A 27,797-nucleotide genomic window follows, 5' to 3' on the forward strand; every position below is an offset into this window, starting at 1 on the left:
CTCTTTCTCTCTCTATCTCTATCTCTATCTCTATCTATCTCTATCTCTATCTCTCTCTCTCTCTCTCTCTCTGTGTCTCTGTCACTCTCTGTCCCTCTCTGTCCCTGTCTTTGTCTCTCTCTCTGTCCCTCTCTCTCTTTCGCTCTCGCTCTCTATCTCGCTCTCTTTCTCTCCGTGCACAGAGGTAGAGCTCCTGTCGGCCTGATGTCTTCCGGAGTGGCCCCAGAGAAATCTGCCTCCAACACCATGGGCCCCAAAGAGGTCAGAGACAGGCGGGGTGTGGGTCTGTGTGTGCCTGACCTGTAAGGTCACTATACCAGCACAAGTATCACAGTATAGAAAACACGGGCGTTATAACCAGGATGTTGAACATATGTTCAATTGTTAAAGCAGATCGTTGCAGCACAGTTGATTTCTTCACGACACACCCTGACTTCAACACTACTTAACAGGTGGCAAACTACATGTTATGTTATAAAGATCACACACAGCCGTCATCAAGTCATCCAGCGACGCGGCATGTATTAGAATAGAAACATACGATGATGATCCAAAACTATGTTGGTTAACTGTCGTCTGAACTTGTAACTTTAACTTTTTATTTTATAGACGGGGTTACTAGGAAGTCTCCAACATTCCTACTTCTTCTAATGTACTTCACAAAACAAAATAATAATAATAAATTGGATTTGTACAGCGCTTTTTTCACACTCAAAGCGCTTCACAGAGGAAATAGGCAACAAACAAAAGACCCAATCAGTTTTGTTTTGCTTGTGTTGAAGCCGGCGGGCGTTGCCCTCCATGTCCCCGTGCAGGTGGAGCTGATCCTGGTGAAGGAGCAGAACGGGGTCCAGTTCACGGCCAGCACCCTGGTGGTGGCGGCCGGGGTGGGGCCGGCGGCGGCGGTCCCGCCCCAGACGGACCCCAGCGGGGGGCCTGCGGAGAGGGAGACCTGGGGCAAGAAGATCGACTTCCTGCTGTCCGTCATTGGCTTCGCAGTGGACCTGGCCAACGTGTGGCGGTTTCCCTACCTGTGCTACAAGAACGGCGGCGGTAAGGGAGACGGATAGGGAGGGGAGGGAGGGAGGGAGGGAATAAAGAGAAAAAGACAAAAGGTTGTCACGGTTGCTTCAATGTCCCCTTCTCTATCGCCCACATAAGAGACACATAAGTCTTCCAAGAAAGATGGATGCGAGGATGGTGGCAGGTCGTCATGACGATTCAACGCCAACGTTTATTGTCTTTTGGAGGAATAAAAATTGAAAACAGATTGCGTCCTACATGAAGAGTAATGGATAGATAATGATGTGGGAAAAGGCTCTTCTTGAAGAAAATTATTATCATAAATAAGCAATGTGTGAGACTGCATGCATTTGTCTGTGTGTGTGTGTGTGTGTGTTTGTGTGTGTGTGTGTTCAAAACTGCATATACGTGTGTGTGTGTGTGTGTGTAAAATGCCCCCCCCCCTGCCCCTGCATCCGCAAGTGATGTCTTTACTGTCAAACGCTGCGTTTGAGGTCCGGGGCCCCTTCAGAGAGATCAAAATAGGGAAAAGCCCGACGCAGCTGCGGCTACAGCATAGATTAGGTCCAACAATCGCAGGAGGATAATTACAGCTGTTTAACATAGAGCCCCTATTAGGTTTAAAAGTGGTCATAATTGCCCGCAGCAAAAAGACGGACAGAAGCCCTGCTGGTAGCAGAGCCTCTTCGATGGGCGGCACGGCGCAGCGTCGCTCTCTGCCGTCACCGCCGATTCACTCACAAGGCGCGTGCACAGGACGTGTGATGTTCCGCCGACACACAACCATTGTCGTCGTTTGTCGCGTCAAACGTAAAAAAAAAAGCTGAGTTGAGATGAGTGACAAGTGGGTGGTGGCTTTGTCCGTTTATAAGTGTGTGTGTGTGTGTGTGTGTGTGTGTGTGTGTTACTCGAGGGGAAATGATAAGAAAAGTGACATTCGTAAGGAAATAAAGACATTGAAATGCATTGCTTTTGGTCGGTAAAGAGGTTAATATTATGTTCCATTGTTTTAACCAAACGGATCTCAAGATCGTCTTTGATTAATTGGGGGCATTCGCTCTTCTCTGTTCTAAGAGAGAAGGCCGATATACATCATCACAGACCGGGAAAAATCCAGAAAAATTTGACAGTACATTGATTCTATTCCGGGATTCGCATTCTCCATTCGTCCACTTTGTATACACACACACACACACACACACACAATCCCGTTCCAAACCGGCACGTTTTGAAAGGGTGTGGCCCTGGTAAATATACCCCCCCCCCCCCCCCCTTTGTCCCCCTGTGTGTGCGGTGTGCAGGTGCGTTCCTGGTGCCCTACATGTTCTTCATGGTGATCGCAGGGATGCCTCTGTTCTACATGGAGCTGGCCCTGGGCCAGTACAACAGAGAGGGGGCCGCGGGAGTCTGGAAGATCTGCCCCATATTCAAAGGTAAGTGGCGACCATCACTGAAAGACAAGCCATCCATTCCGTTTCAAAAAACGCACACACACACACACACACACACACACGCACACACACGCATACCCTTCTCACGCATGGATACACACGCACATACACACACACACAAACAAAAGCAGACACACTTTAGTGTCTACCTGCCTCCTTAACTATCCAACCGTCTTTCCATGTTTCTGTGGATTTCTCTGTCGCCTGACAATGACAGGAGTTGTTTACCACCTCGCCACACACACACACACACACACACACACACACACACACACACACACACACACACACACGTGCACGTCCGGCCTTTTGTGCACTCAGGTGGAAGGTGAGTGATAAATTGTGCTTTTAGGACTCTTGGTCTGTACTTCTTCTTCTGTCAAGCGAAGGACATCTCACTTAGGAATTAGGACACAGAGACACACAGACCTGACTTGTCCGGCAAATCAGTTGGCTGGAGTGAAGACATGTCGTTGCTTTAGTTTATTGCTTTCACTCTTGTCACCAGAATTGAAAATATGATGTTCTTTCAGGTTTATCTCGAAACAAGCCAAGTCATAATAAATATATATATATATAGATTTCATATGGAGTAAAAAGCTGTACCATAACAAAAACACCAGCACCTGTCTGTCTTCACCTTGTCCTGGTGGACAGTAGCACCTGTCTGTCTTCACCATGTCTGGTGGACAATAATAATAATAATAATAATACATTGGACTTATGGAGCCTTTCAAAACACCCAAGGTCACCTTACAATAAAATAAAATAGAAGTAAGAAAGAGTTTAAGAAGAAAGAGCTAATGGGGGGGTGGGGGGGTTAAAGTTTATAGACTGACTTGAATAGGTGAGTTTTGAGAGTAGTTTTGAACTGTGAGATGGAGTCAATCGCACGAATGTGAGGGGGGAGTGAGTTCCAGAGTTTTGGTGCAGAATGTGTGTTTATATGGATGTGTTTTGTGTGTGCACGGGTGTGCGGGGCTGTGTGTGTGTGTGTGTGTGTGTGTGGGTGCGGGTGCGTGCATGTGAACATGTGTTGTCTGTCAGAAACCCACTGAGTACGTTGACATTCTAATCACACACTTCCTTCTGTCGCTTTGTCGCTCTGCAGGGGGATAACAGTAATTACTCCTATGCACACGCACACACATGTGAAACCACATACACACACACACACACACACACACTAACACACACACACACACACACACACACACACACTAGTATCAACAGTAATTATGCTGATCAACAATGCCATTTCCGCGCAGGATCGATGGCGATGATGAGGGACACGTGTGGAGTCAGACTCCATAGGGACCGGGGAGAAGGACCCCCCCACCATCCTCACACACACATTTATATAACAAACACATACATGCACTATAGACACCTGCCCTTCTGGTCAAGCTCTCCAGCCAAAAGGCTTACCCGTCGGTGCCTCACTAGGAATTTGACCTTTGCGGTGAAACGAAAAGGGCAGATAATCTGAACGCTCGAAAAATTAGAGAGAGACAACCTTTAAAAGAAAGGGAAAAAAAAAAACGGCTTCCGCACTCTTATCACCGTTTGGACCGGCTGGCGGTCGTTGAAAGCCTTTGACAACATGTTGCCGGCCGAGCTCAGCGATAAGTGGGTGGGACGCCGAGAGCCTCCAGGGCTTTCCGCTCTATTAGCGCAATCAGCTTTTGTGTTTGATACCGATAAGTCACCGAGTGGATGCGTTCGCACTTTCAAGTCTTTTCAAGGTCTATAAGAGGAGATAGAGGTGTTAGGATAGCAGTGATAGCTGTTTTTTTTTGATAGGTTACAGGGATACAGTAGTGTTGTAGAGACAGTGCGTGTGAGTTCTCTCTCTCGTTGTTAACAACCGCTGTTTGATATATACGGGTGATGTACGGCGTCCTCGGAGGGACACTCGATGGCGTCTCGTGGTTTCGTGGTTTCATGGTGAAGACCGTCTGGCTGTCACCTGTAGCCATTATTCTGTGCAGGGCGTTTCACAACACACACACACCCACACGATTGTGTTTGCAGCTGTCTACCCCTAATGCAAATATGTGTTGCGGCTCCAAGAACCGAGCCCTAACACACGAGGCTTGGTCTTTGGACCGTAGATGTCTACGTCGATATGCCCATATCTATATTAACCAACGAGATTATTTGAAGCCGTGACCTACTCTGCTGATTGTGAAGTAATCAAATTAAGCAATCCAGTCACAATTTGGCAGTGAAAAGCAAACTAGGCCTACAGGTTTTTATGAACAGCACATCTGAAATGAACATCACGATTAGTGATGTTGATGCTAGATTAATGCGAGATTAGCATGCGTATCACGGTTAACATTGCCATTGGGGATAGCGATCTTTTATTAAAAAACGACTTAATTTGTTAAAATTTGCATACTTAACAGATTATATTTGTAATATATAACAAACCTGGCGTGATGTATTTTTCAGCTGCACTGCCAAGTCGACACACACCCACCCCAACGTATCATTTTGACTCCCTCACCTTTTCCCATGGAGGAAATGTCGACATTCAATCTAGAGGCTTTAAACCGTGCACCAAGACCACCACTAAGAAGTTGCCTTGAAAGTGATTGAGCTAAAAAAAAAAAAAGCATGAAATATAACCATGGCAAGGACCTTCAAACAAACCAACGTGTCTTTTGTTGCTCTCTGCAGGCGTGGGCTACACGGTGATCCTCATCTCGCTGTACGTGGGCTTCTACTACAACGTGATCATCTCCTGGGCCCTGTTCTACCTCTTCTCCTCCTTCACTAGCGAGCTGCCCTGGGTCCACTGCAACAACACCTGGAACAGCCCCAACTGCTCCGACTGGGCGCACAACAGCTCCATCAACGACTCGCACAAGGCCACGCCCGCACAGGAGTACTTTGAGTGAGTCCACGGTCACACAAGGCTCATGTCCCGGTCTGCCGTCTATTATGGTAGTGCTTCAAAGTCAGGTAGCAGTTGTGATCGTTTTTAATATGGTAGGAAAGTCTAAAATGAGCTTTTATGTTTGCGAGGGTGTTAAACCTATTGAATGCAATACAGTATCATATGGTAGCATAAAAAACGATTGTGCTGGTCACAATTGGTTTAATAATAAACAAAAAGTTTCAAACAAACTAATGTGCAGTCTGAAAGCATCGCGCAAAAATAATTACATTCAAACGGACCTAAGCGTTTTGCACGATCACATCACTTTCAATTTCAAGTGGCATCATGAAACGCTATTCCGGCAGACTTTTTCTTTTTTTTTTCCCGGTGCTATTCTAAAGTCCCCTCTCCCCGCTGCGTCCACGGCCGTCCCTCCCGGTGGGTCCGACCAGGTGTCGTCCTTTCACTGGAGACGCGAGGGGTGGTTCTGTTGTGACATCCAAGCCATTCGGTCCTGCCATGCAAATCCACACGGCTCTATTTCCATACATCACACCTGGGGGCAATTTCACCAGCCGAGTGGGGCGGTGCCGATAGCTCCTCTGCCACTTTATCGTTTCTTTCCTTTTCAAACTGAAAATATACAAGAAAGAAAAAGACAAATGAGTTGGCAGATTTTAGCGAAGCAGAAGCTAAAGTATAAACTATCAACTTTTATGAAATGATCAATATGTTGGCCTATGTGTCGCTTCTCCCCTCATTGTTTGTTCAATTACTATTCTTGTGATAGAAATATAAATCCCCCTTGCCTGCTGCCATGAATACTCATGTCTCATTTTCAGAGAACGTCAGTCACCATTTTCTGCGTGTCGCAATCATACTACTGGTGTGTCTATACAGCCATTTAGGGATTTGTTTTTGCATGTTTAGTGTATTCTTAATGATTCCACTGGCCCAACAAAAGCAACAACCTGGCATGTCGTCAACGCTATTCAGTGGAACGTCACGGTAGATGGGGATCAGAGATCGGATGCAGTTGCAACATACTCGTCCAAAGTGTTTCTAGTTTGATCCGGGTCACCTGAGCCTCTCCCACTGCGTCGGCCTGTGTCTTCTGTTTGAATTTGCCAGACGTGGAGTTCTCCACATTCAGGACAGCGGAGGAATCGACGACCTGGGAAAGCCGCGCTGGCAGCTGACTTCCTGCCTGGCGGTGGTGATCGTACTGCTCTACTTCAGCCTCTGGAAGGGGGTCAAGACCTCTGGCAAGGTACAGACGTCGTGCTCTTACAATGGCTGATCGACCCTGAAAGCCTTTGAATATGCAGGTCATTAATCATAGTGTGTTTGTGTGTCTGTATTTGTGTGTCCATTTGTGCCTGCTTGTGTATTTGTGTGTGTGTGTGTGTGCGTGTGTTTGCTTTTGTTTGTGTGTATCCATCTTTTTGTGTGTGTGTGTGTGTGTGTGTGTGTGTTTGTATTTATATCTATGTCTGTATATGTGTGTGCATGCGTGTGTGAATGTGTGTATGCTTGCTCGTGTGCTTGTGTGTGTGCATGCCACTGTGTGGTGCGTGCGTGCGTGCGTGCGTGCGTGCGTGTGCGTGCGTGCGTGTGCAGGTGGTGTGGATCACGGCCACCATGCCCTACGTGGTGCTCACCGTCCTGCTGATCCGCGGGGTCACACTGCCGGGGGCCATGGACGGCATTAGGGCCTACCTCTCCGTGGACTTCCTGCGGCTCTGCGATGCCCAGGCAAGCCTCGCGTCGGAGGGCATGTTGTTGGGGGGCGGGGGAGGGGGGGGGGAGGGGGGACGGGGGGATCATGTCCAGGATACCTCGTATCATGTCACCATAATACTTCTTTTTGTATTCATGGTAAATATACTTGACAGTGTTTTGGATGATGATGACCAGTGCACCATTATGTTTTAAGGTGAAAAACAATGTGTTTTTGATTATTTCTGTGTTTTGGTGATTATTTTTTTGCAATCCCATGTGTGGCAGCATCTTCCCAATGAGTAACCACACGTAATGAAGAGGCAGAGAGGAGAGGAGAATAGGGGAGGACAGGGCTGCAGAGCAGCGGGCATTAAGTGGTACAGGGTTTAGATTGACTAGTGTCAACTCACTGTCTGAAGAGGAGTGGAACTAAACGACAGCTTAGTGAGTAAGCACACAGGATTAACGAAAGAGAACGAGAGCGATAGAGAGAGAGAGAGAGTGAACCAAAGAAGAATAAGGGGAGAGCGGTACACGGTAGCAATTTGAAAATTAGATTAGACACATACATTGGGCAGCAATTTGCAAAATTACCCCCCGTATTCACACGTGTCTTTCATCTACTTCTGTTGAATGAGTTTCCCGCAATTATCCCTAATAACGGCCCCTCACCGGCCCTTTGTACCGCCGCCTCACACGACCGGGCTTGTCCCTACCCCTCTTGTCCACCACCACCACCACCTCCACCACCATCACCACCACCCACCACTACTACCACCACCACCACCACCACCACCATCACCACCACCACCCACCACTACCACGACCACCACCACCCACCACAACCACCACCACCACCATCACCACCACCATTCACCACTACCACCATGACCACCACCCACCACCCACCACCACCACCATGACCACCACCACCACCATGACCATCACCACCACCACCATGACCACCACCACCACCACCATCACCACCACCACCACCCACCACAACCACCACCACCACCCACCACCACCCACCACCATGACCACCACCACCCACCACAACCACCACCACCACTAATACCATCACCATCACCACCCCCCACCACCCACCACCCACCACTACCACCACCACCACCATGACCATGACCATCACCACCACCACCACCACCACAACTGCCCCATCCACCACCTCCAACACCACCATCCACACCATCGCTGACCACCACCATCACCACCGCCACCACCGCCACCTCCAACCACCATCTTCACCCTCATCAACACCACCATCCCACAACCACCGATCACGCCAAACACATGCACCACCTTGACCTCCTCCACCACCATCACCACCATCACTTTCACTACAATCACCACCACCCACCTCCACCCCCGAAACACCAGGTCTGGATCGAGGCGGCGACGCAGATCTGCTTCTCTCTGGGCGTCGGGTTCGGCGTTCTCATCGCCTTCTCCAGCTACAACAAGTTCAGCAACAACTGCTACAGGTGAGAGGACTAGGAGAGAGGGTGAAGGAGGAGGAGGAGGAGGAGGAGGGTGTGAAGGAGGAGGAGGAGGAGGAGGAGGGGGTGAAGGAGGAGGAGGGGGTGAAGGTGAAGGAGGAGGAGGAGGAGGGGGTGAAGGTGAAGGAGGAGGAGGAGGAGGAAGGGGTGAAGGAGGAAGAGGGGGAGGAGGAGGAGGAGGGGGTGAAGGTGGAGGAGGGGGTGAAGGAGGAGGAGGTGATGAAGGTGTAGGAGGAGGAGGAGGAGGTAATGAAGGTGGAGGAGGAGGAGGAGGAGGGGGTGAAGGAGGAGGAGGGGGTGAAAGAGAAGGAGGAGGAGGAGGGGGTGAAGGAGGAGGAGGTGAAGGGGAAGGAGGAAGTAGAGGAAAATAGGAAGAGAAGGAGCTGAAGGAGAAGGAGGAGCTGGAGGAAAGGGAGGAGGTGGAGGAGGAGGAGAAGCAGGCTTATCCATTGATCTCGCATCATTACATGCACATGCACATGCACATCATAAACACAGCGGCATCAAGAAAGCATTCAAATAGCAGCTAAATGCCGCACTGGATCTGCCCAACAGATAGATAGATAGATAGATCTTCCAGCAATTGCAATTGAAATTGGCATTTAGAAAAAAAAAGACGTTTATTTTCATTCACTGATTGTGCCTGATTGTCGTCCGCCAGAGATGCCATCATCACCAGCTCCATCAACTCCCTGACCAGCTTCTTCTCCGGCTTCGTGGTGTTCTCCTTCCTGGGCTACATGTCCCACAAGCACAACGTGCCTCTGGACAAGGTCGCTCGAGATGGTACGAATTATCTTCCATAGGTCCATGTTTTTGCTGAATACACCTTTACATAAAAAATACACGTTAATTTTAGTTAATGTGTATTTTCCTACATTTTAGGTGCTGGGCTGGTGTTTGTGATTTACCCAGAGGCCATTGCGACTTTGCCCGGGTCATCCGTTTGGGCGGTCATCTTCTTCATCATGCTTCTGACCTTGGGCATTGACAGTGCTGTAAGTGTGCACACACACGCACACACACACACACACACACATGCAGACACATGCACACATGCAGCCACACACACACACAACACAACCACCCAATCTCAAGTCCTAACTTTGTCAGAATGCAATTCATACTTTCTTCAAAATATAGTTTTAAATCGAAGAGCTATTGTACAATGCAGCCTAGCAGTATGACAGTATGACTTTCTCGTGATCAAAACAACCTTATCCGAGTCATGTGCGAATCCCAACATTGTACACTGTAGTGGATGGGCTCGCTGCAGTCTGGGTTTTCATGCGCTCTGTCCTCAGATGGGAGGCATGGAGTCGGTGATCACCGGGCTGATCGATGAGTTCAAGTGCCTCCACAAGCACCGGGAGCTCTTCACACTCTTCATCGTCGTCTCCACCTTCCTCATATCCCTGTTCTGCGTCACCAACGTGAGTGTCGCCCCCTGCGGTCCTGTCTGAGGATCGATCCGTCACCGTTTCATGGCACGTTGATAGCAGCTGTTCAGCTGTACATCCTAAACCCCCCCCCCCCCCCCCCCCCATCGCCATTCTTTATATCCTCTTTGTTTCCTGAGAAGCATTAGCTCGGATTAATACGTTGTTATTCTTGGACAACCGCGATGAAACAGTGTTGCAGGTCGATGGATGGCGAGGTAATGTGTATGACGTTGCATTATTGAGTATAGAGTGAGACTTGAAGGGTGAAGATGATCTATGTTGCAGGCTGGACATCCGAGTGTTGAATGACGTGTAGCTTTTTATAATTCACATAATGATAGCTTTTTGTAAAATAAATGTGTCTATGGGAGATGAAAATTCTGTTGGTCGACTCTTTGAAATGCCGGATTGAAAAAATATTGGCAGCCTACTATGATGTCGCCTAGATAGATTAGATTAGATTGATTGATTTTTGCAGGAAATTGGATTTACAGATAGCCGCTGAATAATTTCACAATTTGTACTTAATTAAGTACTTACTATTGTTTGACCGAAACATTGCCTACTGCTCCTTTAAACCCGACGACTTGGCACTAACTTTGTACAAACAGTACGAGGCGACACTCTAACCCTTACTGCAATGCACAAAATGGCACCTGCCATCCCTCCCGTGTGCCTTCTTCACCTTCCTAACAAATGTGATCTTGTGTTTGTGCCGGCCGTGTCCCCAGGGAGGCATGTATGTGTTCACACTCTTGGACCACTTTGCGGCGGGAACATCCATCCTCTTTGGAGTGCTCATCGAGGCGATTGGCATCGCCTGGTTCTACGGTGAGACAAGTTAGAGGAGGTGTCCGCTTCATGGCCAGCCAAGCCGATGGCCCATTAGGAGGAGCTGATGAGATGTCTGGGCGATATGGATCCCAGGCGGTGCTGGACACACACAGTACACACTCCAGCAATTCCAGAGATCTATTTTAATTATTTTTTTTTTTTGTTTTTGTTTTCTTATTTTTCCGATATCGGCTTTTGGCCTCTTCAGGGTCGGGTCTGAGCTATGTTGGGTTAGGGGTGTCCGAGATTGTTCAACGATTGGATGAATCACAACACACACACACACATTCTGCATTGATGTGGTCAAATTTGGCATGTTTTTTAATTGGCAAATAATGCTAACATGAAACCTTTAGAATTGAAAGTTCTTAAAAATGCTAATATTTCTACTAGTAGTTAAAGCATACCAACTCATTTGATGCTTGCGGCACTCTGCCCTAAACGCAGAAACACAACACTATTTATAATTTTATTTCCTTAAGATGGAAAACCACCACATTCAGTCGTGACATTGATAACAGGTTATCTCAAAGTTGAGTTTTAAGGTTGGTCCAGTTGTTTTCTATTCAGTTTGTATCACTGAGCTCTATGTAGGGGCTAAACCGTACCCCTCAGCCAGGCTCAGTCCACTGCCCCTTATTCTCCTAATAGGTCCCGATCCTGGCAAGACACATAAATCTAGCCCCAGGGTTTCCCGGCTTGGCCTTTTCCAAGACCCTGCGATGACTGACAAGAGCCTTTAGTGAGACACCGCTCTATGTGGTAGTCCTCCACAGCTTTACAATCCATGTAATCCCTCTCCATCCAGTGCCACTCAATATCTGGTTGTCGGTTTGCATCTTTGGTTAAATGTTGAGAGATGTGGCCTCGGAGGCTGGAGACAGGGAGGGTCAATACTTTATATAAAAGTTCCTCTGTGAAAACCTGTACCTGTTTAGATCACAGTTACACTTTATTCCTCATTTAGAATGCATGCACAATTTTGTTGAAGGGGTTGTTTTGTTGCCATATTAGGTCCATTGATTGTTGAAGTGAATGAGGTGGGGTGGGGGGGGCTGGTTCTGCTGTTGATATGTGGGTGTTGACGCTGAGTGCAGATTGTCTGTTTGAACCGTTTCAGGCGTGGACCGCTTCAGTGATGACATTGAGGAGATGATTGGCCACAGACCAGGGTTGTACTGGCGGCTGTGCTGGAAATTTGTCAGCCCCTGCTTTCTACTGGTGAGCTCTCTCAACCAAATACTTCTCTTTTGTTGAACTTATATCAACTGAATTTTTAAGTGTTTTTTTTTTTTTTTTTCATAATGGTTGAGTGTAAACCAAATGGGTTGTGGGCATTACATCCATATTATTCACAGTGTATAGTCTGACCCAATGCGTTGTCAAGCTCCCTTACTTCTGGTTACCATCAGATTCATGTTGCCAGCAGCCATTGGTCCATCAAGCTTCCAGTTCCAACCTTCAAACCATTCTGCCCAATCACGGCTCAAGCGCCACCTGATTGGCCTGGTCTTCCTCCAGGCTCTCTTAGAACAAAATTGTCACAAGAGAGACTGACAATGGGCATTGAAACTTGCCCTTTTTAGCCATAACCATTTTTTTTTTTTTACAGTTCATGGTCGTGGTGAGCTTCGCTACATTCAACCCTCCAAGCTATGGTTCATACACGTTTCCCACGTGGGCTAACATGGTGGGCTGGTGCCTGGCCATCTCTTCCATGAGCATGGTTCCCCTCTACGCCATCTACAAGCTATGCTCACTCCCTGGGAAGTTCTGCGATGTGAGTTTGTCAACCAGTGGTGTTAATACATTCCACTGATCGTTACTTACTGTTCCAGCACAAAGGCAGACAGTGGCATGTACCAAATATAGCTTAAAGGTGGACTTTATTTGTGGCAAAACATCTTTATCCTACACACAGATGAATGCATCCTTTGTGACTTGGTTCCATTAAGATCACTATTGATTGCTCCATTATTGATCATTATCTTTTTTATGTGCTTCTTTGTGTGAATAGAGAATAGCTTACGCCATCACCCCTGAGACAGAACACCACCTGGTAGACAACGGCGAAGTGCGACAGTTCACGGTACGTGAACTACCAACATCAAGTTAGACTTTGATTTGTACGATCTATGATAATACTGCAATAATTCAAATCCATCGCCGTGAAACATGACACATGTTGTTTTTAGAGGGAATCGGCCTCTTCGGTTCGTTTTACCGGTTAGTCAGGTTGATATGTTGCTAACTTGCAATAATATGTCCTGTTTTGTTATTTATTATTCCACAGCTGCAACATTGGTTGGCCGTCTGATGAGCTGACTTGGGGAATCGCACGTAGGAAGAGATTGAGAGAGAGAGAGAGAGGCTGATGGAAACAGAGGTGGATATAGGACTGATGGATGGAATGATGGATGGGTGGGTGGATGAACAGGTGGGTGGGTGAATGCATGGACGGATGAATAGATTAACAGGTGCAAAGGTGGATGGAGGGGTGGAAGGGGTTGGTGGACAGACAGATGGATGGATTAAGGAATGAATTCATGGGTTGATGAGCGGATGAATCGATGGAGGGAAATGGATGGCATCAGGAATGTTGATGCCGTTTCTTGAACAATGTTGTAAGTGCCGACAAAACGCTGTTCAAAACTTGTGGTAGTCTTTACTTTCATCAATGGAAACGTGAAGCTGTGCTGTGACCCGTTTCACCAGGGTGTGGACTGTGGTGGGAGGAACTTAGTCGATTGTAATTCGGCATTGAGCTTGACATCCCATGTCCCGAAAACCATTGAGTTATGGACATGGAATCTGAGATTTTCTCTGCCAGTTATTAATCTTTAATTAGTTTCCTTCATTGTGCTGTAATACGGTCAACACCCTGCCATATTGTTTACATGAAGAATTCACTTGAAAGCATTTCATTCCTACTAAAATCATAAAGCAATCATATGAATTGTACGTCATATGATTCATGGAAAATGTAGTTACCAGATGATGTGATGATGTTATTTACTAAATCTCAAGGGTTATCAAAGTTCAAAATGTCGTACGTAAGAATACATCTTGTAGTTGCTGAAAAGTTAAACCTGAAATAGTTTTCCATGCACATTAACATTTCATTGTGGCCCAGAAAATGTTTTGCATACTTTTTTTGGTTTTGTTTTGTTTGCCTGGACACCAGAAGGTGTTAGCATCTTGTCAATTTCTAGAGGGACTTTCATCAATATAACTGGCATTTATTGTTTTGTTAGTAACAATCAAAAAACAAATATTGACAAGATGATGAACCATCCATTGAGTCCTAATGCCTAATGCCTGACAGATATTCTTTAACACAAATGTCTGACATAGTATTGATTTATTGCCAATCAAACATGATCGATTGCCTTTCAACCGGAAGTAGTTTCCTGTTATCTTCACTCTTGCTATTATGTATATTGAGCAACCTATCGGCCCGTAACCGGATATATAATAATCCTCATAATCATAGTGAAATATGTGTTGTGGAGTTTGATATGGTGACTGGTAGCATATCCAGGAGATGAGTAGATGCATAACGAGGAGTTCTCTAACTCTTTTCCACAATTACACTTTAATGTTAAAATACCTTAGTGTGTGTGTGTGTGTGTGTGTGTGTGTGTGTGTGTGTGTGTGTGTGTGTGTGTGTGTGTGTGTGTGTGGGGGTGTGTGTGTGGGTGTGGGTGTGTATGTGTGGGTGTGTGTGTGTGTGTGTGTGGGGGTGTGTGTGTGTGGGTGTGGGTGTGTATGTGTGGGTGTGTGTTCATCATTACATCACTGGTTCATTCTGCCAAAGACTAATGTGGGCTCAGAAGCATTGCTTTCTCATATGGGGATATACGTGGTAGAAGATGCAACAAATAAATAAATATATATATATATATATATATATATATATATATATATATATATATATATATATATATGTATATATATATATGTATATATATATATATATAATATTATATTATTATATTATATATATATATTATATAATATTATATATACATATATATATATATACACATGAAAACATATATTTAAGGATTTATTATCATTTGTTGTTAAAATATCTCCCTGATTTACAGAAATCCATCCCCAAAAGACGGTTCCATTATATATTTACTTATTTTTTACTGCTACATACATGTGCTACATGTACATGTTGCTGGGGCTAACATGACTTTAAGATTTTTCCAAAAAAGCACAAAGCTTTGTGTTAACTGTTTACAGAATCCTATAATCAAAAAGTTTGAGACTGTTCCGAAAGCTGCTTTTTATTACATTTAAAACAAACTGTGTGTAATGTGACTTATGAAGTATTAACAAAAAAAAGGTATATCTGTGTAAGTAATTGTAATGTATAAAGACCTGTATTGTATTGTGCAGTATATTAAAGATCAGGTAATAACAGACTTGCACTGTATGAGTTATTATTGTAGTTTGTGTGGAGTTGAGGCTATACTATTGCTAAAAATATTGCAATATTGATTTCCTTTTACATGGAATATCAAAAGTTCAATGTTTACTTTACCATTTATTTTGCTCTCTCTCTCTCTCTCTCTCTCTCTCTCTCTCTCTCTACAGCAGTTCATCAAAATTAAAGTAGAAATGTTTAAGGCTATTAGCAAAGAATACCTCTACTATCAGTCTAGTCTGTTGAGATGCACGAACCAATATGTTCAAAACAATACGCTAAGTATATATTCTGTTTGACAACATGAAGCGACACACAAGCATGAAAGGGGCTACATTATCTGTCAACATCTTCGTTGTTCAATTATTATTCAAGTCCCTTGGTGAACAATAACAACGACATTAGCCAGTATCCCGGTAGTTGGCGTATTCTTTCATTACACTTGCAGAGTGCTGAGGTGAAGAGATATTGATGTCCATTGGCACCAATGCAATACAGAGGGGAGCCGTGCTAAATTAAATTGTGTGTGAGTCTCAATAATCCCTCTGTTGACACTCAGGGATGTTTATGAAAGCCAATTGCTGTGTGCGGCTTTTCCAAACGTTGTCAGGCTCACGCAATTACAAAGCAATTTGGGCCATGCAAGGACAGGAGTTTAAAAGGCGCCATTATGGCATCCGATAAACAACGGCAATTACCTGTTGTTTCATGTCTTGGCACGGACACAGAGACTGAAAGAACAGAATGACAAATGTGTTTTTCTGCATGGAAATTGGCTTGTGGTTGAGATGCTTCATCAGAATGATCCCATATAAGATGGTGAACATAAAAAAAAAATACAATAAATATAATTAAACCGCAATGACATAAATTAGCCTGGGCCTATGAACTGCAATATTGCTGATGATAACTACTCCATTCTGGACACAATTAAAAAGTGCATGAGAAGAAGAAATTACTTACTATTGAATAAAGGATGAGTTAATGTTTAATGGAGCTGGCTCAAACTATCTGAATGTATATGTCTACACCGATTTCACATCTGGGAAGATCTGTGCTGAACACGGAATATCCTTCCTTTCTGGCAGATGATTTTATAGCCTTCACTTAAGAACTCCAGGTGTAACAAGGGTTTTACCTCATTAAATCACCCCGAAAAGTGGCTGTGTGTGTGGGTGTTGGGGTGTGCCTGTGTGTGAGTTCCAGTGGTCTCTGATTTTATATTTGTTGTGCAGCACCCTCTGCTGTAAAATAGCCTTGAGTAGGCTACAACATGTGCAATTCAAAGACCTGTAACATTATTCAAGGCAGTAACTATGGTGAAATGTAATAATGCTTTAATACAGATTGCAATTCAAAAATACCAAATAATTGATCTCACGTAGGCCTACATCTGAACAATATATGCGTGTCTGTTTGTTATTTAATACTGCCATCTTGTGGCGTGTTGCAAGAACTACAATGCATGTTAAATAAATAAAGTCGTTCCTGTCCAGACGAACTTGACGTCTCTGCCTTTCCGTAAGCATCTTCATCCGAATTGCTGACGCATGTGATGTGAGGCAGAGGAAAGTACAAATATGAACATTGAGAATGATGATTATGAAAATGTTCATCATCATGAACCGCATGTTTAAAGCAACCACGCACGCCTATAGGAGAAACAGCCCACAATGTAGGTAGGCCTACGCTTATAATTTCAATTCAACCACATAATTCTCAAGACATCATGAAACATCAGTAAAATGTTAGAAAGCGTACTCCTGCTTCAAGAGACTAAAATTTGACTCACGCCAGCATTGAAAAAAAATATGCTAAAAAAGTTGAAGTGTATTCCAGTGAGACCGGGTTTCACAGCATTTCTGTTACGAATCCCACTGGCCTGTAGGCCCGTCTTCTATACTGGAAATAGCTCAGTTGGTAATGAGCAAAATATCAGCAGGATGCCTTGTTGTTACGCAACACATTTTAGGTCCACAAAACAAACATGTTATTTGTTCCCATACTTTATTTCGTGGAGAACACCCGCACGCCCCGACCTCCAATTGGTCCCGGGGCGCCTAATTAACCTCCATGTCGCTTTCGTGCATCACGCACGTTTCTACAACCATTGAAGACAATTCGTTCCTCTTTTGCATTGTCGTCCTCGTTTGGGTTAATTCATGCATTTGTTAAAAGTCACCATGCATATCATTATCTTCTCAGTTGTGTGTGTGTGTGTGTGTGTGTCTGTGTGTGTGTGATTGTTGGCCAAAATCGGCCTGTTAGTTTTATTTATCCGTGTTTCAATGGTGAAGGACATGCACATTTCTGTGGGGATTACGGCGCGTTTCCATAGATACACCCCAACACATGAAGTCCCAGCGTCCCTGCCCTGCTCGCGCTATAGAGACGCGCAGCTCCCGCTGTCACCTGCTAGGGCTGCAGCCGAGGCGCAACAGTCACGCGCCTCATTTAACCCAACTTCACCTTGCATGTGACACCCAAAAAAGTGTCATTGTAGTTCTAGGTTGATAGGCCTACTTCCAATACGTCAACTTATGCGTGCCTGGATGGAGTAGGACAACGTCTTGCGCTGTGTTTATTCCCGCCCCCACTTCGTTGGCACCGTTATTTTATGTTTTTCATTCGTTGTTTTTTTTTGGCCGAGATGGAGAAGCTGCATTATTATTATTATAATGGATAGAGAATTGTCATGCAGTAGAAATCATCGTTCAGAATCTCCGACCTCGAAAACAGCGCACTTGGAATTGTAGCTCGCTCTGTTTGAATGCAGCGTTGTGCGCGGACATGAATTCCGACAACAAGCCCAACTTCCTCTCCCAGCCGGTCGTGAAGAACATCTTCATGTTCAGAAACGGCGACCCTTACTACGACGCGCGGCGCATCGTGATCAACGAGAAGCGAGTGGGCAACTTTGAGACGCTGCTGCGGGAGGTGACGGGCGGGGTGCAGGCTTCGTTCGGCGCCGTGAGGAACATCTACACCCCACGAGGGGGGCACAAGGTGGAGAGTCTGGACCACCTGCAGAGCGGGGAGCAATATGTGGCCGCCGGGAAGGAAAAGTTCAAGAAACTGGAGTAAGAGTTGTGTCTTACTTAATTATTTTTCCCCCTATTTTTCTACTAAATTATTTTGCAAATGCGCGTAAAGTATCGTATCGTTAAACGGATATCACGCTTAATTGAAACACGTATTCTCCTCTGAAGAACACATGTCTTCTTATGCAGTGCATGACGCTGTAGACAGCAACTGGGTAATTAGGAAATTAGGCCATAGAGCGGTTAAAAGCCCACAGTCACATGTCTCTAAGGCCAGGGGGACACAACAGCTGAAGGCCTATGCTGCTTTGCTGACACATACGAGTGCTCTGAACAGTGTACTGGGAGAGATCAAAGCCAAGATCAAATCCATTTACAGATAAGGATTAGTGCAGCACTGATGCTGATAAGGCTATTCGCCAGAAACCCTTTTTGCTATTCATAGAAACAAAGTGGGGCTTTACCTGATGTGTAAAACCCTTAATTAACTCCACAATGAATTAATGAAGTGGATAGGTTGTTAGGTTTTGGATAGGCAAATGTGTATTTAGTTCCATGGGCGCACAGATACATCTAATTGTGTGTGAATTAGTGTTTTGAAAAGATGATTAGTTGGACTAAATGGAGGAAAGCAATAGTCCAGGTTCACATACTGCGTAATTAAAGAAAATACAACTTTTATTTTGCTTTTGTAATCTCAATATAATCAGGCTGGAAGAGATGCACTTATAAGCACTCATACATTTGACTAGAATATAAATGAACCTCTTTTCACTCAACCATTCACTACATTAGCTAGCATTGACCTGCTAGCGTGTGCCTGATAGAGAGAGAGAGAGAGAGAGAGAGAGAGAGAGAGAGAGAGAGAGAGAGAGAGAGAGAGAGAGAGAATGAGAGAGAGAGAGATTGACATAGCAATACAGTGAAATACTGCATAGTGAACATTGATGTCTGTGTGTCTTTCCCACAGCTACACACACATTGGCACGAAGAAGAAGAAGATGCAGATGTCTCAGAATCTGCCCGTGTCGGTAAGCTAACCATGAGGAGACATGTCCCTGCTCTCTGTTCAGTCAGACTACAGCCTGTTATTATGTCATCCTCAATCTGCCATGCCCATAAGTCAATGTTAATAAAACATAATAGTGAGAGGGACATGCCCAGTCGCCTGCAGTTGCCTACTGGTGTCCAGTGTATTAACAAACTTTGATCTGTTTTTCCTGAAGTTGAAACCAGATCACAGTTTTTTTTTTGTAGATGGCAGAATGACTGTCTCACCAGTTCAATGGCTCAGGTCCCAACATGGCTGAACGAGAGCTTCCTTCAGCTCAATGTGTCTAAAGCAGTCACCATGTTCTTATTCAACACCAATAGACCTACCAGTGAACCTAACATACTTGTAGCAGGCAATCTATTACAGGTTGTGAGGCAATCCAAAATCTTTGCGTTGTTCATTTACTCTAACTCCTTTTAGTCACACAACAGTAAACGGGTCAAGTTCAGGAGCAGGGTCTAGAGAGGCTATTCTATCATTTTCTCTCGTCCGAACTATTGATTAACAAGCTGGTCACAGGCCAACCGTTTTATGCCAAAACCACTTGAATAACTGTACAAACAAGCACTCAAAACATTAGATAACTCTCTTTTTGCGTTGTTATATTTGTAGATTTGTCTGCATATGTTTTTCTATAAGTAGATTTGTTTGCAATGTCATGTTATTTGTTATCGAATGACAAATTACTTCTTTTTTTTGTGAATTTTTCCTTCCATGTCCTGTTTTGTGTTTGCTTTGATTTTTTCCTTTTCTGGTCAAAACAAGATACCATGAATTATTTAGATTTAGTTTTGCCTCTTTATAATCTTTAATTTTTTTTTCCCAATATAACTACTAACAAGGATACAACCTATAGAGCTTTATAGACTTTGATTACATCACCCAAAACCTGAACAATATCAGCAAGCCTGTGTTCTCCCTAACACAAGGGTGTCATGCTTTAAGTAAGCTTAGCACAGCAAGGTGTAATGTTTAGCCTTCCCCATTCTAGTGGCTTCCTTTAAGAATCATTTAGTTGCCATCTCTGTGACCCTGAATTATTAATGTTGCAGATCATACATACCCCTTACCCTGTCCTTTTTGAATGCATCTACAGTAAACCAGACACTATCTCAGCCAAAACAAACTGCAGCTCAGATTTCCAAGTTTGGCACATGTTACCTTCTCAAGCATTATTATTTTAGTATTTTTAAAGAGTCATCTTATGTCTGTGTATTGTTTTACCATAACAAAACCCTCTGTCCCTAACACCCTTGTTTAGGCTTTTGAATTCCTTTAAAACAATATTTTTGCAGTTATAAAGACATTGACTCTGACAAATAGATTCAATATAGATTCAATAGATTCAAACTATGTTGAGTTCTTCTTCAATCCGATAATAACTGTTTAAAATGTAAGAGATATATTTCAGATGTCAGATGTAGGTAAAGGAAGTATATGCCATCCATAAACTTTAAAAACATTGATTTATTTGGTTTGAATATCAACGATGCAATCATTGACTACTTTTCATGATGAAATGCTCATGATCAGAGATGAACTAAACTCTACTAAAAATAACTATCATGTAGAATTAAAGTAGGTCCCTGCATCCACAACTCTGCAACACCCTTTTCTTTGGTGCACACAGTTTATTTTATTATGAGTTCCATATGCTGGTGTACATCCCAGCCTTGTGATGTGGTTGTTACTGTGATGCTCATTAGAAGGCAAGCATCTAAAGAGCCAATCTGGAAAATCAAGTGGCTCCGTCTCCATCCGTCTCCCCAGCTTGTCCTTGCCTGAAGAGGTTCTGTCCTAAAGCCACAATACTGCTAGCTTCATGGAGAAAACATCATGTTGTTTTTTTATCAAATGATTGTTGTCTTATTTTTCTTTGGCTTGTTACAGTGCCAGTCTATGTGTTCCAAGTGGTATTTTGGGTCGTATTCAATTCAAACCTTGCAATAAGAAATTGCATGGTAATGCACTAAGAAATTTCATGGTTACCTTGACGAAGGATTCTTTTGAAGGAGCAAAGAACGGGAGAAACAAAATCCAGATTCTTTTATTCCAATTCATGCCGTTTTGAACCTAGAAAACCTATTTAATCCCATGGATCCCTCTTTACAGTACTAAACCTGACAACCCTGTAGGCCTTGATGTGTCTGTCACATCTCTATCTTCTTCTCCATCTCTATCGTCAAAATAATATATTTTTAGTGCAAAAACATGTTGAAAAAAAACACAACGCATATGTAGTACAAACCTGGCATTATTAGCTGCATTGGTTTTATCCACCTCAAGTAATTTGAATATCATATTAAAACCATACAGTTATAAAGTCCCATGTAGTCATGGACGCGGAGCAAAATGTACAATGTCCACATCAATGTGATCGACGTCAAGATAAACAGACACAGATTTAACTTCTTCCACGTATGCTTGGCAGGAGTTCTACACGTTGCCATGTTGTGAATACCCCATATGGCGTCTCACACACCCCCACCGCCTCCTATAGTCCTCTCGCAGGAGCACGGTATTAGTGCCACAGTGGGTGGCCAGGTGTTGCGGGACTGAATTAGCGGTACACACCCTGGGCTCCCTCTCCTGTAGCGTCGACCCCCCCCCCCTCCCCCCAGGATTAAGGAGGGGCCCATTCTCTGCTTCATTATCCGCTCAGAGATGAAGAGGGGACTGAGCTTGTCAAAATGTGCACAAAGGCTCTTTATGATTTCTCTATAGGGAGAGAAAAAAACAAGTCTTTGATCTCACAGCATGTACAACGGTGTTGCCATAGTGCGTTTCAATAAGATGCTTAATGAATGGTTGAATTTTTTTTTTATCATCGGTGCTTTTGCGTTATATGCTCTTTAATGTTGTCATTTGATTTGTTCCCAGCTGATTCTAACCCTGTTGAATCACAGAGAGTGGATGGCTATATTATAAATACGAATTTTAACTAAAATGCTCTAGCGTGACTGAATCTGAAGTGTGCTTGATGAGTGTGCTTACTCTGTTGAATCCAGCTGTTAGAAGGCTAAGTAAGTCAACTTTGAGGAGCTTGGTCATGCATGAAAAAATGGAAAAATGCAATGAAAAACATTGCACTGAAAAGCTTGAATAAAATTGAGTCACAGAATCAATCGAACCCTCAGTGTGTTCACTGTAGTATATTGAATTGTTTATGTTACAGCAGCAAGCTTCAGATCAATGTTAAGGCCTGCATGAATTTTTTATTATTATTAAGAATATATATTCATTTGATCATTTTGATTACAATGTAAAATACACAATGTATTTTACTGATCCACTAAAATCCAAGCCAAATGTATTCCTAAAGTTACTTCCAAACATGCTCTTAGTTATGCTGTGTTCTTCATTTCAGTTTGAATGCTTGTAAGTCTGATTGCATTTTACATGTTCCTTTCTTCATAGGCAAAATTTATTCCGCAGAAGCGACTCATGGTTTCGGCCAGATTCCTCAAACCCATCAGGGACCCATGCCCGATATTGTAAGTTTAAACCCACACGTATGGAAACTTAAATGAACACATCGGGTGTTCAGTGCTACTCAAATGATCTGTTTGCTGTTTTGTTTCCTTTCTAGCGTTGTAGCCAACGGGGACCTGCTGAACCCGGTGATACGGCTGTTGATTCAACAGAGGATGCAATGCCCACTGGAAAAAATAATGGAGATGATCACTGAGAAGTTGGGCCTTAGAGTCCTGGGGGGAGTACGCAGGTATCCATCCCAACTCCTCCTTGGGTGTTAGGTCCGTGTAGCGATCTAGCTCCTTCTCCTCAGCTAGCTCCTTCTCCTCAGCTAGCTCCTTCTCCTCAGCTAGCTCCTTCTCCTCAGCTAGCTCCTTCTCCTCAGCTAGCTCCTTCTTGCGAGCTAGCTCTTTTTAACTAGCCTAGCTTGTTATGGGATAGCTTAGCTCCTTATGGGATAGCTTAGCTCCTTATAGATAGCTTAGCTACTTCTGGTTCGCTAGCTACCTACTACATAGCACCTTCTAGCTATCTCTCTAGCTCCTTCTAGTTATCTCGTTTTGTTTTTTTTCTCCCCAAAAATGTCCTCATTTGGCTGACATTATGCGGTATGTGTGTTCTCGCTTTTGTACGCATGGGTATGCTTGTGTTTGTGTGGTTGGCATGTGGTTGTGCCTGAAAAAGCCTGTACACGTTTGAAGGCCAACAGGTGACTGAGTGTTCCCAGCTGGAGAGCGGTCAGTTCTACGTTGCCGTTGGGAGAGACAAGTTTAAGAAGTTGCCCTACAGCGACCTGATTTTCAGCAAACCCAGAGGCACTAGGCGAGTCACCGGGTAGGCCTCACACCTTGTGCAGATGCTTCAGAGTGTGTTGTGAATAGCTAGGGAGTAGAAGGACACGACTGGGTTAGAACAGGAGGTGGCGCCATTGCTTTACGAATGGACTGCTGCCAGTTCCAATATACATTTTTGGGGGGGTCGTGGTCTGAAAAAGGTTTGAGAACTGTGTAGGCTATAGGTAAATACAAATAACATTTTCTCTGTGTTTTGTTTGCAGATCAAAATCGTACTCCTTACCTCCAATTTACAAATTCTCAAAGCAAAATGGGAATGTAAGACCCTACAATAATTGTTCTTTCTATCTATCTATCCACCTGTCTATTATTAATTTTTTTCTTTCTTTCTTTCTTTCTTTCTTTCTTTCTTTCTTTCTTTCTTTCTTTCTTTCTTTCTGGCTGGCTTGTTCTCTCGCTGTCAGTCTCGAGAGAGCTGTATCTGTCTCGTTAGGGTTAGGGTTATATATATATCTATATATATATAGATATATATAGGTATACTGCAGGCTAGCTGCAGTTTTCTCCAGTGTAGAGAACGTATGGAATAAACAGTTGTAGTTTCTATGGCAAAAAGCACCTAAAGGAACATAAGATGAATTGCAATAGCCATTTCTTCACCAGCCGGGGGTGCTGTCTCTTTATTTTTAATCGTCGTGGTTTAGTTTAAACTCAATATATGTTTGTGTATTTCTAATTTCAGTGCGTAGATCTCTATTTAAAAGCTCTCTGTCTTCTTCAGGGTAAATCCAGCAGAGGTGGGGACTCCAAGGCGACCCCCCCGGGCCACTCCAGCGACCCCAACAAGGACCACATCTCCTCCATGGTGCGGGAGATCTCCCAGGCCCGGCTCATGTCCCTCAGGAGGAGGAAGAGTGGTGTCAGCATGACTCTGAGTGTGACCAACAACGGTAGGCCAGGGAGGGGGGGGGGGGGGGGGGGGGGGGGTGGTTTATATGTGATGGTTCAAAGCTCTGGTCTCACAAGTCAGACTTTTGATTTGTAAGGCTATGTTACCCCTCTGTAGTTTTATGTGCAGCTTAAATAATATGTCAGTGAAAGGAGACACTGACGTCGAGTCGTGATTGGCAGTTAGATATTTTCATTTTAATAAATCATTTTGGGTTATTTTTTTAATGACCTCTACGAGGATTTTTTGGTAAATCTTCACCAAAATCCCTTAAAAGAAAAAAGTCGACCATTCTGTGTTATTTTGGACTAAAATGTGTAAAGATGTTCAACAGGGGTAAATCGCGGTAAAGTACAAGCAGTCTATTACTTCCAGCTTGCCCAGAGCGGTAGTTTTCTATTGGCTGCACGCCCTGCCCTCTCACTTGGTCCTATACAATCTAAAATGTCAGTTTCTTTCTAAAAACCCACGGCTGTCGCTGTCTTGACTGCTCGCATCAAATCGTTCATTTTTTAGCTTGTAAAAAACCTTGGTTTATTTACCCTTTTATACATTACTCAAATACCATTTTAACCTTTTCTGGGGGGGGGGGGGGGGGGGGGGTTATTGACAAATTTAAAGTCACTGTGTTGATAGCTGATTTTCCGTTCATACTCAAAACACAAAATACCCAGCTGTTGGTCTGTGGTCTGTGTCCTCACTGTCCCGACACTGCCACACATACCCGTTTCTCCATCAGGTCGCCTGAAGACCGCTGATGATTACTCATTTAAAAACACCTGCCGCTAATCCACCCGTCTTCTCATTGGGTCCCAAGAGCCACGCCCCCTCCTTTCTCTTACACAGACCACACCAAACCACCCGTAATGCTCCGTCAGGGACATACGAGGACAGCACTGCTGTCTAAAATGCATTTATATACACTTAACTTGCTTAATGATCCATAAGGCTTGGCCATTTACGGTCAGTATATGTCAAACATTGACTTTACATCAAACATGTCCTATTCATCTAGATAGATGAGGAGTTGATCACGAATAACCACTTATGACACTGCAATGCAATTTGGTCTATAGTGTTATAGCTAATCAGCCATGCTCACATCCATCACCATTACCATCTCCAGAGAACGACACTAGTGCTACTCAAGCACTATTCCACCAGTACGTCACGCTTAACGCGCGTCTCGTTTATTATGACAGCGTATAAGGTACACCATAGTAGCTCTACAGCACGGGATCGAATCCACTTATTTACACATTTGACGAAGTATGCGTTACCGTGGTTACTCAGAACAGTCGGTGTAGCAACCTGGAGACAAGACAGTGAACATTTTCCTAGGTATTAGATATAATAGGTACTTTTTTCTAAGGTGATCAAAGGACCAGGGAAAGGTATATAGTGTTATGTGGAGTTTGTGTGTTTGATAAGGTTCATTATACATATTGACTGGAAAGGTGAATCCTATCAACAGCATTGTAAGCCAGCGTATAACGGAGGGAATAGCTATGTTGTGCCCTTAAGATGACCCTTATAGAAAATCGTTCTTCTTCTACACCTTTGTGCTTATCATCACTCTTCCACACTCACTTTGTTCACAGGCCTGCCCTGTTCTTTGTCTGTGAGGTTGTGTTCATGTGCGTGTGTTTTTTTCTCAGTTCCCATCAACCCTTTGCAGTAGCCGCAGCACACCTCACATATTAAACACAATACCATTTACATATGTACATTTTGTATTTGTAATTATTCCATGGCTGACATGGTTATATTTATAATCATGTGTTTCCCCTTTTGGCAATTGTTGAAAAAACTAGAGTGTTACTCTAATAGCAATCGTAATCATATGAAATAGGGAGTTGAATAGGATACGGTTTGCTATGTAAACAGATTTTTTTGTGAAAACTCTCCTTTGATGAGGAGAGATGATGTAATGATTCAGAAGACTTACGTAACCGGCTGCCGTCTTGGATCACCACTAGGTGGCACTGTTGCGCTGTGTAAAATAAAAAAAATGGGTAATTCGGTTCGCTGCACTTCCCACTCCACTCTTTTGAGAAACACATGACATCATCCTCTGATTATATTCCACAACTAAGTTGTCTGTCCTCCAGACACCTTTGGCATTTAGACCTCTCCCGTCCGTCTCATTAGCATGAGTTGACCAATGACACCACCCCCCACATGTTTGAACACTGATATGCAGTGTGAATCTCCTATCAAATAATTCTTACATCCACTCCCATTCAATCACATTCTAGGATGATTGTGAAATTACATTTTAGACCAACCATCAGCTTTGGTATTTTAATTATCACATCAAACTATTGATCTCGTATTTGACGTGATTATTCTGTGAAATCTGATTATGCTCTTAAATTCTGGGAAATGAGATCACCTTACATTTTATCACCAATCTTTTCAATGACATTTTCTTCTATGGGTTTACATATCTAGACATAAAACAATGAATATACAGCATACCTTTTTCAGCACGTTAAAAAACAAAACACAACATATATATATATATATATATATATTATAGCCGGAGCAGAAATATATCTATACATGGAGAGCAGATTCGCAACACCCACTACGGAGTAAACATGGCATTACGTCATCTTATTCAAGTTGACAAATGTCGCGGCTGTTGCTTCCTGGCAGCAGATGTGACAGCAGAATCCCCAAAGGAGAGCCAAGAATTGGGTCTGTGGTTCCAGAGAGCAGGCAACTCACATTAAACAAGGAGAAATATGCATGCGTGTCTGTGATTGTGTGCGTCTGTGCATGGATTTATGTGTTTGTGTGTGGATGTATGGATGTGTGTGTGTGTGTATGCGTGCGTGTGTGCATGTCTGAGCCGTCATGTGTTTTTGTCTCTCCGTGTGTGTGTGTGTGTGTGTGTGTGTGTGTGTGTGTGTGTGTGTGTGTGTGTGTGTGTGTGTGTGTGTGTGTGTGCGCACGTGAGTGCGTGTGTGCATGTCTGAGCCCTCATGTGTTTTTATCTCTGCATATGTGTATTTGTGTGTGTGTGTGTGTGTGTGTGTGTACATCTGCATGTGGAACAAAAATCTGACTCGCAGTTGTGCGGAGGCTTACTGCGAACCTTTTAATGTCACCTCAGAAGCCACCGGTGCATTGGGGACGCCGCGTGTCCCGTCGCATTAGCGTCAT

The 27,797-nt window shown here is 43.9% G+C and overlaps 2 protein-coding genes across 2 annotated transcripts in view; both read left to right on the forward strand.

The window, feature by feature from the left end:
• Nucleotides 1-204: 204 nt before the first annotated feature.
• slc6a3 (solute carrier family 6 member 3) lies at nucleotides 205-13,193 on the forward strand (the record flags this gene model as incomplete). The annotated part of the gene is made up of 15 exons (XM_084471510.1): nucleotides 205-261; nucleotides 816-1,053; nucleotides 2,325-2,456; nucleotides 5,160-5,376; nucleotides 6,493-6,631; nucleotides 6,982-7,116; nucleotides 8,482-8,585; nucleotides 9,262-9,386; nucleotides 9,486-9,598; nucleotides 9,905-10,033; nucleotides 10,774-10,873; nucleotides 11,997-12,097; nucleotides 12,489-12,656; nucleotides 12,894-12,965; nucleotides 13,170-13,193. 15 exons carry the CDS (start codon nucleotides 205-207, stop codon nucleotides 13,191-13,193), a joined length of 1,854 nt encoding a protein of 617 aa, XP_084327636.1.
• Nucleotides 13,194-18,104: 4,911 nt separating this feature from the next.
• LOC311351720 (doublecortin domain-containing protein 2-like) overlaps nucleotides 18,105-27,797 on the forward strand; it is a gene marked incomplete at both ends in the record, with an annotated part of 20,981 nt that continues 11,288 nt past the window's right edge. The window contains 7 exons of the mRNA XM_084471875.1: nucleotides 18,105-18,394; nucleotides 21,522-21,540; nucleotides 22,827-22,903; nucleotides 22,999-23,133; nucleotides 23,568-23,717; nucleotides 23,941-23,995; nucleotides 24,459-24,627. Of these exons, the coding sequence (XP_084328001.1) occupies nucleotides 18,105-18,394; nucleotides 21,522-21,540; nucleotides 22,827-22,903; nucleotides 22,999-23,133; nucleotides 23,568-23,717; nucleotides 23,941-23,995; nucleotides 24,459-24,627 (895 nt within the window). The remainder of the gene's footprint in view (nucleotides 18,395-21,521; nucleotides 21,541-22,826; nucleotides 22,904-22,998; nucleotides 23,134-23,567; nucleotides 23,718-23,940; nucleotides 23,996-24,458; nucleotides 24,628-27,797) is intronic.

Source organism: Micromesistius poutassou (assembly GCF_964030765.1).
Source record: "Micromesistius poutassou genome assembly, chromosome: 8".
Classification (NCBI taxonomy): domain Eukaryota; kingdom Metazoa; phylum Chordata; class Actinopteri; order Gadiformes; family Gadidae; genus Micromesistius; species Micromesistius poutassou.